The sequence below is a fragment of the Perognathus longimembris genome, chromosome 14 (assembly GCF_023159225.1).
Source record: "Perognathus longimembris pacificus isolate PPM17 chromosome 14, ASM2315922v1, whole genome shotgun sequence".
NCBI lineage: Eukaryota > Metazoa > Chordata > Mammalia > Rodentia > Heteromyidae > Perognathus > Perognathus longimembris.
Window position 1 is genome coordinate 56711761 of NC_063174.1, and position 17779 is coordinate 56729539.

The window sequence follows — 17779 nt, forward strand, 5'->3', positions numbered from 1 at the left end:
ATTTGTAAGTCCAAAAGGATTTAAAAACAAAAAAACTCACCTAATTGTACTAATGAATGCATAGGCCCAACACCTCCCAGGAGTCCCGGCAACTGGTTCTTCTTAATGTCATTGAGCCACTCAGTGATTGCATATGAGAGTAACTTGTCTACACCTAGCAAACTAGAGTAAATGACTATTAGTATAAAGGAGAAATAAAGTTATGCACTTAAAAAAAGAGGTTACTTTAGTTAAAACATAGTCTACAAAATATAAGGTTAATTTTTTAGCCTTATAAAGAAAAGGCTCACTGGGTAATCAGTAACTACCCAGGAGGCTGAGATCTGAAAATTGCAGTTTGAAGCCAGTCTAGGCAGGAAAGTCTGTGAGATTCAAGTGCTCTAGTGATAGAGCACTAGCCTTGAGTAAATAGAAATGAGCAAATGTAAATGAACTCATTTACAAAAAGTTATTTAAAACACCCTAAACTATAGCTAGTTTTGATAAATATTACATTCCATTTCAACAACCTTATTTTCTCAGAATAAAAATTAGCCCCAATCAGTAAGAATATTCTCAAAAATGAATTCTCTGTGAATAACACCATACACTAGTTAAATGATGATTGCTAGCTAAGAAGTCCCCACTTTTTGGTACATTGTAAACTAACTTACCCATGCCGATAGAAGAGTCTTTTCAGCTTCAGTTCAGAGCAGTTTAGCTGGGCCAGGCCAATCAAAATCCCAGCTAATGTACCCTTTAAAATGAAAAAGGCCAAATTACTGTGCAAATTAAGGAGAGACTCAACATTTAAGACAGCTATTGTTCCAGAAAGTCAAAGCAAAAGTTAAGAAGCTAAAATACTTGAAATATTTACAGAAAACCTATACAATATGTACAACCCAATATGTACTGACCTACACTCATGGTTAAGTAAATAGTATTTACTTTAAAAAGAATTTGAAAATCCTGAACTTCAACTGGTAGCTTACTTCTATAATTCTAGCTGCTCAAGAGTCTGGCACTTGTGAGGATTGCATTTTGAAGCCACAGGCAGAAAACTCGTGGACTCTCTTATCTCCAAATAACCAGCAAAATGCTGGAGGACTGGAGATGTAAAGCACCATCCATGAACAGAAAAAGCCACATAAAAGTGTGAGGATCTGAGTGCTAGACTCAGTACAGACACACACAAAAAAACAAAAACCACAAATCAAACAACAAAAAAACCCTTGCATTTCAAATGTCAAACACACACACACACACACACACACACACACACACACACACACACACACACGAGGGAGGGGGTGTAGATGACAGATCAAAGTTTTAAGAAACTTTAAGTTCACAGGAGGGTGAGATCTGAATTCAAAGCCAGCTTGAAGGGCTGGGAATATGACCTCGTGGTAAAGTGCTTGCCTCATATACATGAAGCCATGGGTTCTATTCTTCAGTACCACATATACAGAAAAAGCCAGAAGTGGCACTGTGGCTCAAGTGGTAGAGTGCTAGCCTTAAACAAAAAGAAGTCCGGGACAGTGCTCAGGCCCTGAGTTCAAGCCCCAGGACTGGCAAAAAACAAAACAAAACAAAGCCAGCCTGAGTAGGTCCAAGAGACTATTATTCCAATTAACTAGCAAAAACAGTAAGTGTGGCTCAAGTGGTAGAATACCAGCCTTAAGTGAAAAAGCCAAGCAAGAGTTCAGTTCAAGGCCCTGATGTCAAGCCCTAGTGCCAGCAAACAAACAAACAAACTCAGTCCATTAGAAGAAAAATCAGATAATTTTATAAAACATATCTATGTAAAGTTTCCAAACCTGATCCATTGAAACATGTTTGCCATGATAATCAAGTCGAATAGGAACTTCAGCAGTGAACCTGAATTCTCTGGAGATAAACAAAGGAAAGGAATTATTTATGGCTCAACATTATTGATGACGGTAATTAGATATAAATTCCTCTGTTAAACCAAATAATACAAATAAAACCACAAAATAAAGCAATAATAATGGCCTAATTTAAAGAAAATGTTTTTTAGCTCTACTTTTTGTTAAAGCAGACCTATATCTGGCTAAACTGATGTCTAAACAGAGTCAAAAATCTAAGCTTACCAGTGCCGGTAGCTCATGCCTATAATCATAGGTACTCAGGAGGCTGAGATTTGAGGACTGTGGTTCAAAGCTAGCCTGGGCAGGAAAGTCCGTGAGACTCATCTCCAATTAACCACCAGAAAACCGAACAGAAAACTGTAGCTCAAGTGGTAGAGTGCTAGCCTTGAGCTGAAGCAATTATTAGCAATTATATAGGACAAAGCATTTACTTTATTTATTTGTACAACCAATTGAGATTCTTCTATTTGTTGAATGAGTCAGTCAATACATATGAGGGAGGGAGGAGACTATTATGCCAATCACTAGAAAAAGCATCAAACCATATGGACTCGTTTTCCAGTCCTGGCTCTATTAATTGAGCCAAACCTCCACTTCCATCTTTTTGCTAGTTAAATGGATAAAGAGTATCTTGAATCTGTCTGCCTGAGCAGACTTTGAAACTCAATCCACAGATCTCAGTCTCCTGAGTAGTTAGGATCATAAGTGTGAGCCATTTGGCACACAGAAAGGCAAGAGTTATTTTTTTTTGGTCCAGTCCTGGAGCTTGAACTCAGGGCCTGAGCACTGTCCCTGGCTTCTTTTTACTCAAGGCCAGCACTCTTGCCACTTGAGCCACAGCGCCACTTCTGGCTTTTTCTATATATGTGGTGTTGAGGAATCGAACCCAGTGCCTCATGTATACGAGGCAAGCACTCTTGCCATTAAGCCATATTCCCAGCCCCAAGACAGACTATTTTTGATAGAAAAATTTCTCAACACAATAAGACTGCCGCAGAGTAACAATGAGGTTCTTATGCTTAGAATAATCACAGGTCCTCTATATCAGAATCTTTCTAATTTTTTTATTTGCTTTTTCAGTATTGGGATTGAATCCTGGCACCCAGGGCCTTGCCCACAATAGGCAATCACCTACCATTTGACCCATTCTCCCCATATCCTTTTTAATTTTGTTTCTGAAACAAGATCTCGCTAACTCTGCCTAGGCTGGCCTGCAACTCATGCCTCTCCTGACTCTGCCTTCCAATTAGGTGGGATTATAGGCATGGGACACTATGCCTGGTTCCATATTTTGTTGTTTTTTCTTACTGGGGCTTGAACTCAGAGCCTTGTACTTGACTGGCTTGCTTCTTGTTACCACTGAAGCCAGGCCTCTAGCCTGGCTTTTTGCTATTTTGGAGATGTAATGTCATAGGCTTGTCTGCCTAGCTGGCTCTGAACCAAGATCCTCCAGATCTTAGCCTTAGAAGAAGCAGGATTACAAGAGTGAGCCACCAGTAACACAGCTCCCATTCTGATATTGTATTATCTTTCTATATTATCACCAAAATACAAGATACTTAAAATAGGACAATACTCTCAAATATAACCCACTTGGGCTATACCCGTTGATCTAACCTTGGAACTTAAGAGACAGACAGAAACTGGGTAGCCTGGATATTAATTGGGACGCACAATTAGAAACTAAGGAAGTAGCCAGTGTCCTGACAACAAAGGGGGCTTTGCTCTTCTCTCTTCTATTCCCAGTAATGCCAAAGTTCTACTCCTACCATCAGGGCTTGGGAACAGAAGAAGGGAAAAGTGAATATGTCTGCAAAGGGAAAAACTGGTCGCAGCCAGCTGGCCAGATCTGTAACTGAGCAGTACCCAAGCAGTAGCAAAGGGGACCTGGGCTTCTCAGAAGGGCTCAGTTGGCCAAGGAGGAAAGGGAAAGAAGGACAAAACAATGATGGGGAAGATTATAAAAAAGTAGGTAGAAAATTCTCATAAGGAAAAGGCAAGAATGCCAAAGTTGAGGAATGTAAAGAGGCAAAAGGATAACATGCTTGGGCAGACATAAAGGACAAACAGAGAAAAAAAAAATAGGAAAAGGGGAGGCAGGGAAGGGCATCCGTCTCAGACTCAACAGAGAAATGAATCCCAAACCCTGAGGTGTAAATGAGGGCTGCAAGTTAGGTGGGGACTCCATACAAATAAACCCACCACCAGTTTATGTGGCAATGCAAAGAAGAGCAAATGCAAAGAAGAGACCGCCAGTAGATGTACACACAGTACATGAACTTCACAACACCAAACTAACTTGTTATGCAAATTAACTTACCTAAAAAACATCGGCTGGTCACTGAATGATACCTCTTCAGCTGAGAAGTCCTTTTCTTCTACTCCATTCACCACTTCCATGGAATTGGCACTTGTGTTTTGAGGAGGCTTTGGCCCAGGGAAAGAAATAACTAGGTTTGGCTCCTTTGAGGAGCTCAGATGCCTTGGCAAACTGCAAGTGACATCAGCTCCAGGAGACTTTTTAACTGAAAATGCAACATGCACATTTGAAAAATTAGGCATGCTTTTTCAGAGCAACTACTTAATCTTCATTTATCACATTTCATGTAATAAAATGTATTTCTATTACAGAGAAAAATTCCATTATTTAAATGATTACTTTTACACAAAATACATGAAGTAATTTTCAGAAGAAACTCATAGCAATTAAAATCAATCCAAATACAGATGGTCCTAGCTTAACAATGGTTTGGCATATAATTTGTCACTCTTATAATGGTGTGATTGAAATGTGTATTCAGAAGAAACCATTCTTGGACTTTTGAACTCTAAACTTTTCCAGGATGGTCCTCTTTTGTGATGCTGGGTGGCCCTGACTTCATCAGCCCCACAGTAACCAGGGGAAACTACCAATACTCTACAGTGAGGTGAGCTGCTGAGCCATAGTGTTCAGAAGATGCACAAAATGTACTTTCTACTTATGGTGTTTCCAACTTATGATAACTTTCCAGAAAGCCATCTCTCCTAACTGGAGAGTAGCTGTACTTATTACAGAATTTTCAACTGTATGCTAAATACCTTCTGGATCTGGAGTCAGTAAAAGCTCCACTTCTGTAGAAAGACTTGTGAAGAAATCCTTTAGGAAGAACAAGGCATCCTAGGAGAGAGATTAGGAAATACTATTATAAGGAAAGCAGGGAAAGGACATCCATTTCTAAAGCTAAGTATCCCAGATTTTCATGTTCTACTCATTACTCAATTATTGTATAATTTATTGAATCCTTACTTTGTGCCAGGCACCATTCTTAGAAGTACACACACACACACACACACACACACACACACACACACACACTCTCTCTCTCTCTCTCTCTCTCTCTCTCTCTCTCTCACTTTCTCTTTCTCTCCATTAATTCTCACAAGTCTCACATTAAAAAAAAAACCTCACAAATGCAGACATTGAGAAATGGAGAAATTAAAAGCTGCAAAACTATGGATCATTTTTTAATCCAAGTTGTTGTTTTTTTAGTTTTCTTAGAAATAGAACATTCTCATTCTTAGTATTAGTTCTCATTCTAAAATGATATTGATAATATTACATATAGGTAATATCAATATTACCAATACTGGTAACGATAGTAGCTAGCATATAACAGATATTTATGTGCTATGAAAGTTCTTAATGACTTATTTCTGCTTTTATCACTGTTGTATGACTTGACACAGTTCCTACATTTGAATATACTTAAAATCTATTCAGTGTAGCTGAAATTATATTATTACAAACTAAATATTTGGCTCTATAGTTTTTTTTTTTTTTTGGTTGTTGTTCCTTTTGCAGTGCTGGGTTGGAACACCGCCTTGCACAGGCTAGCAAGTGCTCTTCCACTGAATCCTGACTCTGATAACTGTACTTATATATACAGTATCATTTTGCCTTCTTCACTCAAACTGACAAATACACCCTGGAGGACATAAAAACAAACACCTGCACTTGTCCTTTCTTGTCTTTCCACTTAAAAAAATTCCTAAATATTATATAAAACATTACTACTGTAATGTTTTTCTGCTGTAACATTACTACCAAATAAAATGTGAAGGTGAATTGCAACATCTGGTGGTACACCAAGAGAAAGCCTGACAATTTCCAAGGACCTGATTACCTACAATCTCCTTTATCATAAACACAAATAATGCACCAGGGAAGAATATTCCAGGTAGCATGGCACATGGGTACCCAGAAAGTTCCAGGAGTGCTGGAAATGCTCTGGTTCAGAAGCAGAGAGTGGCTTCATGGATTGTACACCACTGTTTTGTGATGATTTGCACGTGTATCATCCAATATACATTTTCATCACATGTATTAATGTTAAGAGCAAGCATTACAGGTCAACCAACTTAACTGTATAGAAAGTGCTAGTTTGGCCACTAGATGGTGATATTTCAATGCTGTATATACTTAAACTCAAAGACTGCCTTTAAAAACCATAAACTTTCAGACTTGCTCTTCAAGACAAAGGGAAGGAAGACTTTACGGTATCCTCATCATCTATAATTATCCTTGGTCTTATGTCTTAGGGAACTGTTACCCACTCTTCCCCAGAGTAGTCTGCTTTGTGTCAGCCTGAAGATTCCCACCATCCTCATTCATAAGAATCCTAGTACAGAACCTAGCTTATGGCAAGTGTTCAGGAAGTGGTTTTGAATCAATCAACCTCTTCCATATACAGATTTCCAAGCAGTACAGTACAACAAACAATAAAATGAACACTGAAATAGGAGAAATCAAGAAATCCTGCTCTCTTTATATATTTCAGACTTCTCACTGTCCTAGTTACATGACCCTCATCATCTATTAAACCTTCAGATGAAACTCATTCTTTGTATTGTTTATTCAATGACAGTCTGTTATTTCAAAATCGAGTATGTCAAACTCAGAAGATGGAAAAAGTAAGAGTTTTTTTCTATTAGTAAGCCACTTCAATAAAGCACCTACTTTTAACCTGGCTTTATTTTCTAAGGTTTAATGCCCTAGGATATCATTTTCCATTTTTCCCCAATGGAGCCATACATTTATTTCTCTGTTTCTTCTAGGATTATTATTTCCCCACTTGGAAGTATAATGATTTATAGCCCTAAAGAAGAAATTATATTCAATATTAAAGAAGTCTACTAAAGAAAAGTGGGCTTGGCAAGTTTGGTAAAGTAACGCAATAAAGATGAATCTTAATCTTTCTTACACTGGAGATATACAGAGATACTTTCCCATAAATACTTCCATTATTTTCTACTAGGCCAACATATGGGTAAACTAAATTAAAATATGGATATCAAGAGATAGTATTCTCATAATGAGAAAGCATAAATCTAAAGCTTGTCCCAGCTCAGAAGCTACAAGCATTGATATATGGGATGTACTACACTGCTGTACTTCAGAGTTCATTTTCTGAGACAGAGCTTGTATTCTGCTTACAATATAAACATTTAATTTCATTCTCAAAATACATGTTTCTTGCTTGCAATTGATTATTTATTCAACTATTACTTAAGTAACTAATGAATAATATGCAAACAATATTAAAGAAGTGAATAAATACTCTAAACCTGAGCTCAAAACTACATAAAGTATAGAAACGGACTTTTTTTTTTTTTTTTTGGCCAGTCCCCAGTCCTGGGCCTTGGACTCAGGGCCTGAGCACTGTCCCTGGCTTCTTTTTGCTCAAGGCTAGCACTCTGCCACTTGAGCCACAGCGCCACTTCTGGCCGTTTTCTGTATATGTGGTGCTGGGGAATCGAACCCAGGGCTTCATGTATAAGAGGCAAGCACTCTTGCCTCTAGGCCATATTCCCAGCCCGGACTTTGTTATTTTAAAGCAGATTACTTAAGAATATTATGCTCTCCAGCTGTTATATGCCTCAGTAACAAAAGTTAACATTACTTATCTTAGCACAACATGCCAGGCTCTAAGTATTTTTCGTAAGCTACTCTATTACTCATTTAAAAATTATGACACATATATTATCATTTCTCTCATTTTATAAATGAGAAAACTTAACATTTGGGGAAGTATATAACTGATACAAGGCCATATAAGTGGTAGAAGTTACAGAACTGAAATCTGATCCCACTACATATATTAATATAATATTAATATATATTAATGTAACTCCACTAAGCATTCTCTTAAAGGCACCTCAAGTAAGAGTTCTGAAGAGGTACCAACTAAGTTTTAAGCAGTTCCCTACATGAAAGCAAACTCCAGAGGAATTTGATGGGCTGCTTGTCTGAATACATGAAAGTAGTTTTCCTCATGCCTTTTCAAACCTAAATATTACTTCTTTAAGTAATCATTTATTAATCTGCCATTTTTCCCAGGGCAGAAAATTTTCTTCTAGAAGCTGTGATTTAGATCCCATCCCTTTTGTCACTTAACACAATAAGGAGTGCCTTAATAGTTGCTGAAAATGTGTATCTGAATTAGGAGTAAGTCCCTAAAAACTGGAGAATGAATAGCATGTATGTATATTTTTGCTTATTATACAGAAAATGAGTAGGAAATGGGATAACATCAATAACAACGATAGGTCTAATAGGTCTAAAGTGTCTAGTGAATTTGTGTTATTTACCAGAACTTTATGACAGGTCCTTTACAATGGATGTACAGTGTGTACCTAATCCTTACATGCATCATCCCCCACTACAAACCTGGTCAATGTTGAGGCGTAGTGGCATTAATGATACTCTCAAGCAGCATTCCTGTGGTGACCTGCCAGACTCTGGTCGCACATGTAATGCTTTAATTGTCAACTGTAAGATAGAAAAACATTTTTCCCCAATGGCATAATTACTACTTGAAAGAAAGGCAGAAACAAAGAAGGAAGGGAGGGAAGGACAAAAGGAAGGGAGGGAGGAAGGGAGGGAGGGAGGGAGGACAGAAAATAAAGACAGAAAGAAATTAAATGTTTGAGGTTAGCTTGGGCTACACAGCAAGTTACAGACCAGTCTGTGCTACAGAATGAGACACTGTATAAAACAAGAAGTATTTTGCCCCTTTCCCCTCTTAGGAGCCCCCCTCAGGAATCCCATGTAGATGGGGAATCTGTTTATAGAGAAAAAATTGCAACCGCTAATGTATTTGCAGGATTTGTGGAACCTTTGATGCTAATCCATAGGCCCCTCTTCCAACTACTATAAAGACCCTTCAAATTTCTGAGCTAATCATTTCTAGCTTACTAAACTTGAAAGTGTCAGAAATATAGAACACTTTCAGTAACTAATTATTTTCACTAGATTTCTGTTTTCACTCAGATATCAATATATTGGCAATAACGGTGATAATGATGCACAAAATATTCTTTTTTGGCAGCATGGGAGTTAACTCAGGTGTTTGCTTGCTAGGCAACAACTCTACCAATGAAACACTCAAACTATTATTTTTTTTAATTGGGAGGGGGCAGTACTGGGGTTTGAATTCAGCATCTTTGGCTTGGCAGTCAGGCTCTCAAGCACTTACACCATGCTACCAGGTCTTTTATTGTTATTCTGAGCTAGTCTCACTAGTTGGCACAGGCTGACCTGGTACTCAAGATCCTCCTACCTCAGCCTCTGAGTGCTGGGAGGGGAGTGCAGACAAGCACCATCATGCCAAGCTGCAAAATGACTCTTAAATGTAAAACTTTGGCAATATTTAAAAGGATTTTTTAAAAAATAAATTATTGTATTAAAAAGAGGAAATTAGCCAAGTATTGAAGGCTTATGCATGTAATCTTAGCTACTCAGGAGGCTGAGATCTGAGGATCATGGTTCAAAGCCTGTCCAGGAAAGAAAGTCCATGAGACTCTTATGTTTAATTAAGTACCAAAAAGAACCAGAAATGGAGCTGTGGCTCAAGTGGCAGAGTGCTACCCTTGGCAAACAAGCTCAGGAACAGTGCCCAGGATGGGTACAAATAAAAACAGAGAAAATATTGTTCATCATTTCCCATTCTAATTCTCCTGCAGTTTGGTACAGTAAAAATACTCTTCTAAAAACATAAATACCAAAAAAAAGTGAGTGTTTAATTCTTACCATGTTGGAATGAGCTTTTCGAGGCATTTCTTTGCTGCAATACAGGTACAGAAATTTATTCATTTGTGATGTTGCCAACCGATCTCGAATTTCAAGATCCTGAACAATGAATACCTGCCGAGAGACTGGGTGTTCTAAGAGGCTAGAATCACATTCTGGTTTGCATGAGGGGTAGACTTCATGCTGAAATTTCACCTTAACAAACAAGGAAAAACAGAGGAATCTTTACATCCACTTGAAACATGTCAATCATCACTTTCTTTAACTTTAAATTCCACTTTGGAAGAACAAAGGAACATGACATTTCTTTGTGTATTCATTCTCTCACTTATTTTCACTTGTCCACTCATTCATATCTGTAGGTGAGCCTATTTTTACAGGAATAAACTCAGCTAACATTTCTTACTTGACACTAACAAAATCCAGTAGCCTTTTTAAGCAAAATCCTCAACTAGAAGACAAAGACTATATATATGTCAACCCATGAAACTGCATGAAAATGAGTCAATGGAGAAAAGTTCAAGCTCCAAAAGAGACAAAGATAAAATTAAATACACAGAACCATCATGACAACAATATTGCCATGGCAACTACTCTAAAATATGGTATTAGGACAGCTCAGAATGAAGTCAGTGTGTATAAAGTCAGCAGTGGCCTGGCCTATTGCCTCTGGATGGTCGCAAAGGACTCATTATATATCCAAAGGCAGGTCTAAAACAGGGAGAAAAGTAGTTTGAGCATCAGCATCACCTTGGAACTCACTTAAACTGAATATTTTGAATCAGAAATGCTGGGCAGGGGCCCAAAAGCATATACTTAGCAAGCCCTGCAAGGGATTCTGAGCTCACTCAATTTAAGAACTTGTACTCCAGGGGTAGGCTGGGAGAACAAAAACAAAAATGGTCTGAGATTTTTTTTTTTTTTTTTTTTGGGCCAGTCGTGGGCCTTGGACTCAGGGCCTGAGCACTGTCCCTGGCTTCTTCCCGCTCAAGGCTAGCACTCTGCCACTTGAGCCACAGCGCCACTTCTGGCCGTTTTCTGTATATGTGGTGCTGGGGAATCGAACCTAGGGCCTCGTGTATCCGAGGCAGGCACTCTTGCCACTAGGCTATATCCCCAGCCCTCTGAGATTTTATAACATAAAAGAATAGAGGTAAGAATTTCATACAAAATCTTTGCACTTCTCTAGTCTAAGACCCATGCATGGGTGAGGGTTTACAATGCACCAACTTTAGATTTTTCCTTTTATAGCCCCATCTTACCTTGCTTAACTGTATTTCCATTAAGAAGTCATGGTTCCTGCCCTTTCCCCCATATACTGCATTACGTCCATGCCTTGTGGGTGTGTGAGAAGGAGAACTATGAGGACTTCTAAAAATGAAAAAGATAAAAGACTGCTCAAAAGATATTTAATGAGTGACATCAAGAAAAATAGTAAGACAAAAAGAGACATTGCTATAAATCAAAATCATCAGTTATATTTTTGAGACATTGAAAACTTACATTTTCTTTTCTTATTTTTACTACCCTTGCAGTAATTTGCTTGCTAAATACTTAGAGCTACAGGAAAATCTAATTATACTGCTAAAGTCCCTATCAAAGCACATAGTTGGCAATGACTCCTTTTTATAACTTTTTTGTTGCCTAAGAAATCTTTTTTGGTCAGAGCTCAAGTTCTAGAAATCCTACAGAAAAAGAACTAGTCAAGTTCTAAAGTAACTAAGTAGAAAATATTAAGTAGAAACATTTAAATGCTGAGCTTTTGTGTCAAATGTCACTGCTCCAACAAGTCTTTGTGCTATACCCCCATAAGACTATTTTCCCACTGTGACTATGCCTGTCTGCCGAATTCTCTTATATTACAGAACACTGCATGTGTCTGTTAAGTACTTGTGGAGCTCTGCTTAGAGCATGAATGCTCCTACACACCCATTTCACTACATTTCCCTCAGTCACATGACTCTTGCCTTTTGGAGAGGAAAAGGATTAGGTCTTGCTCATTTTTGTCAAGAGACATATGGTAAATATATGAAACTTTTAAAGTAAAAATCATAAATCAACATTTTAGTAAGTATATAAACAATGCAAAGAAATACACAAAGGGGTAACTTTAAGTGACATTTATACTGTACAGTTTTTAATACTAATGTACTAATTCTAAAGAAAAATTCTATGTATCTACGTAAGTATATTGGCCTACCAAATAAACTTGCATAGAAGTTAACTTACATGTAACTTTTAGCTGGGGAAGAAGGGGGCATTGTTCCAAAGTCCTTGCCTCCATAAAGGTGCCACACAAGAGAGACTTCTTTAACCACATACCGAATTACAGGAATGGGGAAGTGCAACGGGGCTTTGCTTGTATCTGTCTTCTTAATGGGCAGACTAAAATAATTGTCTCTTATCACAATCGCATCATTAACCATGATTTTTATAACTGGTTCTTCTTCCTTCTCCTAAAATAAACCAAAAGGCAACACTTACTCTCATCTCACTACAAACCACTAGTCATATCTCAATATTTTTCAGTCTATTATATTCCTTTTTAAATAATTCTAACATATAAAATGGGTCAATAATTTCTGAAATGAATCATCACATAGAATACTAACATAAATCAAACTGTGTTCTGTATAAATCATCCCATGAGGATTTTTAATAGTTTACACAGTGTATGTCTGTGGGTGATGATGGCGGGGAAGTCATCAATCCTACATTCCAAACCAAAAAATTTAAGCAGAAAGTTCTCAGAATTTAGTACACAACTTAGAGGACAACTCTGAGTGTGTGTGTTCGTGTGTGTGTGTGTGCGCGCGCGCGCGTGCATGCATGCATCTCGACTATCAGCCTTCACCTGTATTTTATCTTTCTCAGTGTTTAGACTAACCACTATGTAGGGTATCTTACTATCCTTTAATTTCACTATCCTTAGATTTCTCTTGCTACATACAATACCATTTCAGTTCAATTATCTACTTGAGAAATTGTACAAATGTAGAGCATTCTTCTCCGAATCTCTCAGAGAGTGTCATGGAAACAGTAAAGTGTGAGAAAATTTACAAAGCATCAAAATAATTCTGAAATGCATTTCAGAGGCTAATGAAATCTGAAGAATATTCTCTGGATACCTCAGGTCGATCTAAGTTTTAACATTATTTTAAGGTCTCACTAATGTTATGAAATTGTCACCTGGATAGCTGCTTTTGGTGCAAAAAGGATGCAAAAGTCATCATTTTCAGTAGGTACACCCGTCATTGCATCGCTAATCAAGTGGTGAGTGAAGGAGGGGTAAGTGGGGCCAGGCTCCTGTGACACATTCCCACTCTCATCTGGGAACAGGAAGAGATCTGAACAACATGGTTCCTGAATCTGAGACTTTTCTTCCATAACACCTAGATAAAAAGGATTGCAACATTTTGGCACATTTTGACAACAGTAATCCTTCATTTAAGTACCTAAAAAGCATGTTAGATACGATTATGGTAAATGTTTTAATATTCCTTACAATAATGTAAGGTCCACCCCTGAGAAGACTCCATGCAGATGTCCCCCACCTGTTTAAGTCTGAACCCAGTACCTGAGTTACCTAGGTAACTGGCACAACCTGGAGGCAGTTACCTTCTTCTTCTCTGAGGGTACATCCAATCCACCTGGCAATACCTCCCACCTTTCCCTATATAATCCGGCTCAACAGTCCCCACTCTCTTTCCTTTTCTCTCTTTTTCCCTTCTTCCTTCCCCTCTCTGTCTCCCCACACCTCCATCTTGCATGGGCTGGCAGTTTGCTTTCCCCCCAATAAACTCCTTGCTGCCTGAATCATGGGGCTGATTTCTGTTCTGGTAAATCTTACATCTGGTACAGTGACTCGGATAGGGCTTTGAGTCAGGACAGGCAGAATTCCCCTCTGTTTTTCTCCTTTTTTCTGAGAAATATCCCCAGTCCTGATGGCCCTCTTTCCCGAGCCAAACTGCTGCAAGACGCCACGTTAGACTTTTCACCAACACCACTGCTGGTCTCTACATCTACATCCATGTCACTCTAGTGAGTGAAACTGATCTACAGGTTCTCTGTCGCTCTTTCTAGATGTAGTATCACATCAAAGAACTTCTCAATCCCAGGACCTGGTCGCCTCCAAAGCTGGGGACACTGCTTCCATCAGTAAGTTCTCATTGACTCACCAAATTGATTTCCTCCCACAATTCTAATGTGGTGCTTCAACTCACACCCTAAGCAGGAAACCCCTTTGGAATGCCTTCTACACTCACTGATGTGCCCTCAGAGAAGGAGGTAACTGCCTCCAGGTGCACCAGTTACCCAGGTAACTCAGGTATTGGGCACAGACTTATACAGGTGGGGGATATCTGCATGAAGCCCTTCCAGGAGTGGACCTTACAAATAACCCTATGAATCTGAGACTCGAGAGCTCAAGTAACTTACCCAGAAACAAGAGGCAGAAATACATCAAATACCACCAATGAAAAGACAATGATTTTCTGGGCGCTGGTGGCTCATGCCACCATAATCCTAACTACTGAGGAGGCTGAAATCTGAGGAGTGAAGTCCAAAGACAGCCTGGGCAGGAAAATGTCCATGAGACCCTTATCTCCAATAAACTACTCAGAAAAAGCCAGAAGTGGTACTGTGTCTCAAATAGTGAAGAACTAGCCTTGAAACTCTAGAATAGCACTGAGTTCAAGCCCCAGGACTGGCAAAAAAAAAGGACAATAATTTAATGTGGGAAGCAAGTGCCTCACGGCAATAATCCTAACTATTCAGGAGGCTAAGATTGGCCAGAACTTCATCTCTGTCCTGTGAAAGAAGTTTCTGGAAGAAACCAAAAGTATCTGTAGAGTTCAATCTTGAAAGAAACCTCTTGTGCAATAATGTAAAATGAGGAAAAACATGTTATCTCTAAGGGGCTGGGAATATGGCCCAGTGATAAGAGTACTTGCTTTATAACATATTATCTCTAAGCAAAGCCTCACCTAAAATTGTCAGAAGCCTCTGCTTGTGTGAGAGGAAGGAAAAATCTGGAAGTGACACTGTGGTTCAAGTAGTAGAGTGGTAGCCTTGAACAATAGGAGCTCAGGAACAGTGCCCAGGCATAGAGTTCAAGGCCCAAGATGGAATGGGGGTGGGGGGAAAGGGGGAGAGAGGCTCACAAACATTTTTTTTTTTGGGGGGGGGGGCCAGTCCTGGGCCATGAACTCAGGGCCTGAGCACTGTCTCTGGCTTCTTTTTTGCTCAAGGCTAGCACTCTGCCACTTGAGCCACAGCGCCACTTCTGGCCATTTTCTGTATGTGGTGCTGAGGAATCGAACCCAGGGGCCTCATGTATACGAGGCAAGCACTCTAGCCACTAGGCCATATTCCCAGCCCCTCACAAACACTTTAAACTCTTCTGTGGCAGCACTTCAGGCCTATATATCCTCACAAGTGTCTAGTGCTTAGGAAAGAAATCCTCTCCACTGAAGCTACTCAATAGTTGTTAAATATTCCTTCCATGTAAAATACAATGGCTATTTATCCCGAATGAGGTAGTGCGTAGGAGATAGCACAAATCAGGTAGTACACAGTACATAGGAGAACTTCCAGTTTAATTTTAGTTAAGATGTATCTTAAATTAGAATAAAAGCAACATTTAATGCTAAATTCTTACAATATCAGAAAATATTAAAAATTAAGATTTCATAACATATAGAAATAGATTTATCCATCCATTTAGAGAAACTAATTTTGAAAATCTATGTTTCAAAATATGTAGACAGCCAAGTGTGGTTCATGCCTGTAATCGCAGATACTTAGGAGGCTGAGATCTGAGGATCGCAGATCAAAGCCAGCCTGGGCAGGAAACTGTGAGACTCTTTAACAAACTACTTCAAAAAGCTGAAAGTGGCACTGTGGCTCAAGAAGAAGAGCATTCATCTTGAGCAAAAGAAGCTCAGGGATACCACTCAGGACCAGAGTTCAAGCCCCAGGACTGGCAATAAACAAACAAGCAAATAAAAATTAAATATATGTATTTCTACCCCCTCTTAAAAGCCAATCCAAGCACTAGTCTTGAGCAAAAGAGCTCAGGGATAGGAGCCCCGCTGTGAGTTCAAGCTCTACAATCAACAGAAAAATACAAAAACAAAACAAAACAAAACAAAAAACAGTTCAGGGGCTGGGAATATGGCCTAGTGGCAAGAGTGCTTGCCTCTTATACATGAAGGCTTGGGTTCAATTCCCCAGCACCACATACATAGAAAACAGCCAAAAGTGGCCCTGTGGCTCAAGTGGCAGAGTGCTAGCCTTGAGCAAAAAGAAGCTAGGGACAGTGCTCAGGCCCTGAGTCCAAGGCCCATGACTGGCAAAACAACAACAACAACAAAACAAAAACAAAAACAAAAACAGTTCAGAGTGTATATACCACAAGTCAAGGTGTTTATGTTGCTTTTCGATCATTCTAAGTGACAGCATCAATTTAGTGCCATTTTGTTTTCTGGCTGTGAGCTCCCAGAAAACAAGTTTTGTCTCTCACCCTGTTGTAACCCACATCATTGTAGTCAATGTTATTTATCTACTAAGCGTTCAATAAAAATAATCTGATTAGCTAATACATATCCATCAAAATACAGATGTGCCTTTTCTTTACTACTTATAGAAGAATACAGAAAACTTAAACGTCTCTATGACATCAGTGCTCACAGAGAAAATCCCTGGTTTTACCATTAGCCTGTGGTTTTACAGATGAAGGAGCTTGTTGTATGTCAATCTCCTCCATAGCATCGCTCATCAGATCTCGTAAAATCTGTTGATCTGCTTCAGGAAGAACTGGACCGCGTGAAGACAACCGACCACTGGAATCTACCTACAGCCAAACACAAAACAATAACAAAAACAGCACTTACTCAATTTTCTACAATGTCAAGGGAATCACCCTTCCAGACTAATCATTCAGAAGGTAAAGAACTGACTTTTCAAGTTTCTCATGAGTGTCGGTGAAGACAGTCAAGACAGTACACACAGACACACCACTCTCATGTCAAGGACAGAGGGACTAATACTGCTGACTGTACCTTGGGCTTTCTCTGAGGGGCTCCTGTCTTCATCTCTGCTTTGTTAGGTGCCTGTAAGTCACCATAACTTGCAATGTATTGAATGAGATTCATCAATGCAGCACAAGAGTCCGAGCATGTTCTGACATGGACAATGTCACTAGAACAATGTAATTCAAAGCGAGGCTCAGTCTGAATGGAACACAAGAAAATGTTTTCTAAACAAGGGACAGAAATTGTTTTTGTGTAGGTATTCATTCAATAAAATGCATAATCATTTGTTATAAGAATAAATATTTTATAACTTTGTTTAAATACTTTGTCAATTTCTGACCAAAATTAGGTAAGCCAGTCCTGGGGCTTCAATTCAGGGCATAGGCTCTGTCCCTGGTTTTTCTGCGCTCAATGCTAGTGCTCTACCACTTGAGCCCCAGCACTACTTCTGGCTTTTTCTGTTTATGTGGCACTAAGGAATCAAACCCAGGGCTTTATTCATGCTAGGCAAGCATTCTACTACTAAGCCACATTCCCAGCCAATTTTACAGTCTCTCTCAAAAACTAAGATTTAGCTAGGTACCAGTGGCTTAATCCTGTAATCCTAGCAATCCAAGAGACTGAGATCATAGAATCAAAGCCAGCCCAGGCAAGAAAGTTCACGAGTTACCCTCACCTCCAACAAAAGCCATAAGTGGAGCTGTGGCTCATGTGGTAAAGTGCTAGCCTGGAGTGAAAAAGCGGAACAAAGCCCAACCCTTGAGTTCTAACCCTAGGACTGGCCAAAATAAATTCAAATTGCTTTT

The 17779-nt window shown here is 39.1% G+C and overlaps 1 protein-coding gene and 1 long non-coding RNA gene across 2 annotated transcripts in view; both read right to left on the minus strand.

Annotated features, from left to right (window-relative positions):
- Atg2b (autophagy related 2B) overlaps positions 1 to 17779 on the minus strand; it is a 65844-nt gene that overhangs the window by 5637 nt on the left and 42428 nt on the right. The window contains exons 29-40 of the mRNA XM_048362954.1: positions 17001 to 17171; positions 16651 to 16792; positions 13129 to 13331; positions 12169 to 12395; positions 11202 to 11310; positions 9940 to 10134; positions 8578 to 8679; positions 4950 to 5028; positions 4192 to 4396; positions 1800 to 1869; positions 654 to 736; positions 41 to 162 (exon numbers count right to left, since the gene is read on the minus strand). Of these exons, the coding sequence (XP_048218911.1) occupies positions 41 to 162; positions 654 to 736; positions 1800 to 1869; positions 4192 to 4396; positions 4950 to 5028; positions 8578 to 8679; positions 9940 to 10134; positions 11202 to 11310; positions 12169 to 12395; positions 13129 to 13331; positions 16651 to 16792; positions 17001 to 17171 (1708 nt within the window). The remainder of the gene's footprint in view (positions 1 to 40; positions 163 to 653; positions 737 to 1799; positions 1870 to 4191; positions 4397 to 4949; positions 5029 to 8577; positions 8680 to 9939; positions 10135 to 11201; positions 11311 to 12168; positions 12396 to 13128; positions 13332 to 16650; positions 16793 to 17000; positions 17172 to 17779) is intronic.
- On the minus strand, positions 13497 to 14493 carry LOC125363650. The gene is made up of 3 exons (XR_007213261.1): positions 14288 to 14493; positions 14232 to 14234; positions 13497 to 13543 (listed from the first exon to the last, which is right to left on the minus strand). It is a non-coding gene; the product is annotated as an uncharacterized LOC125363650 (long non-coding RNA).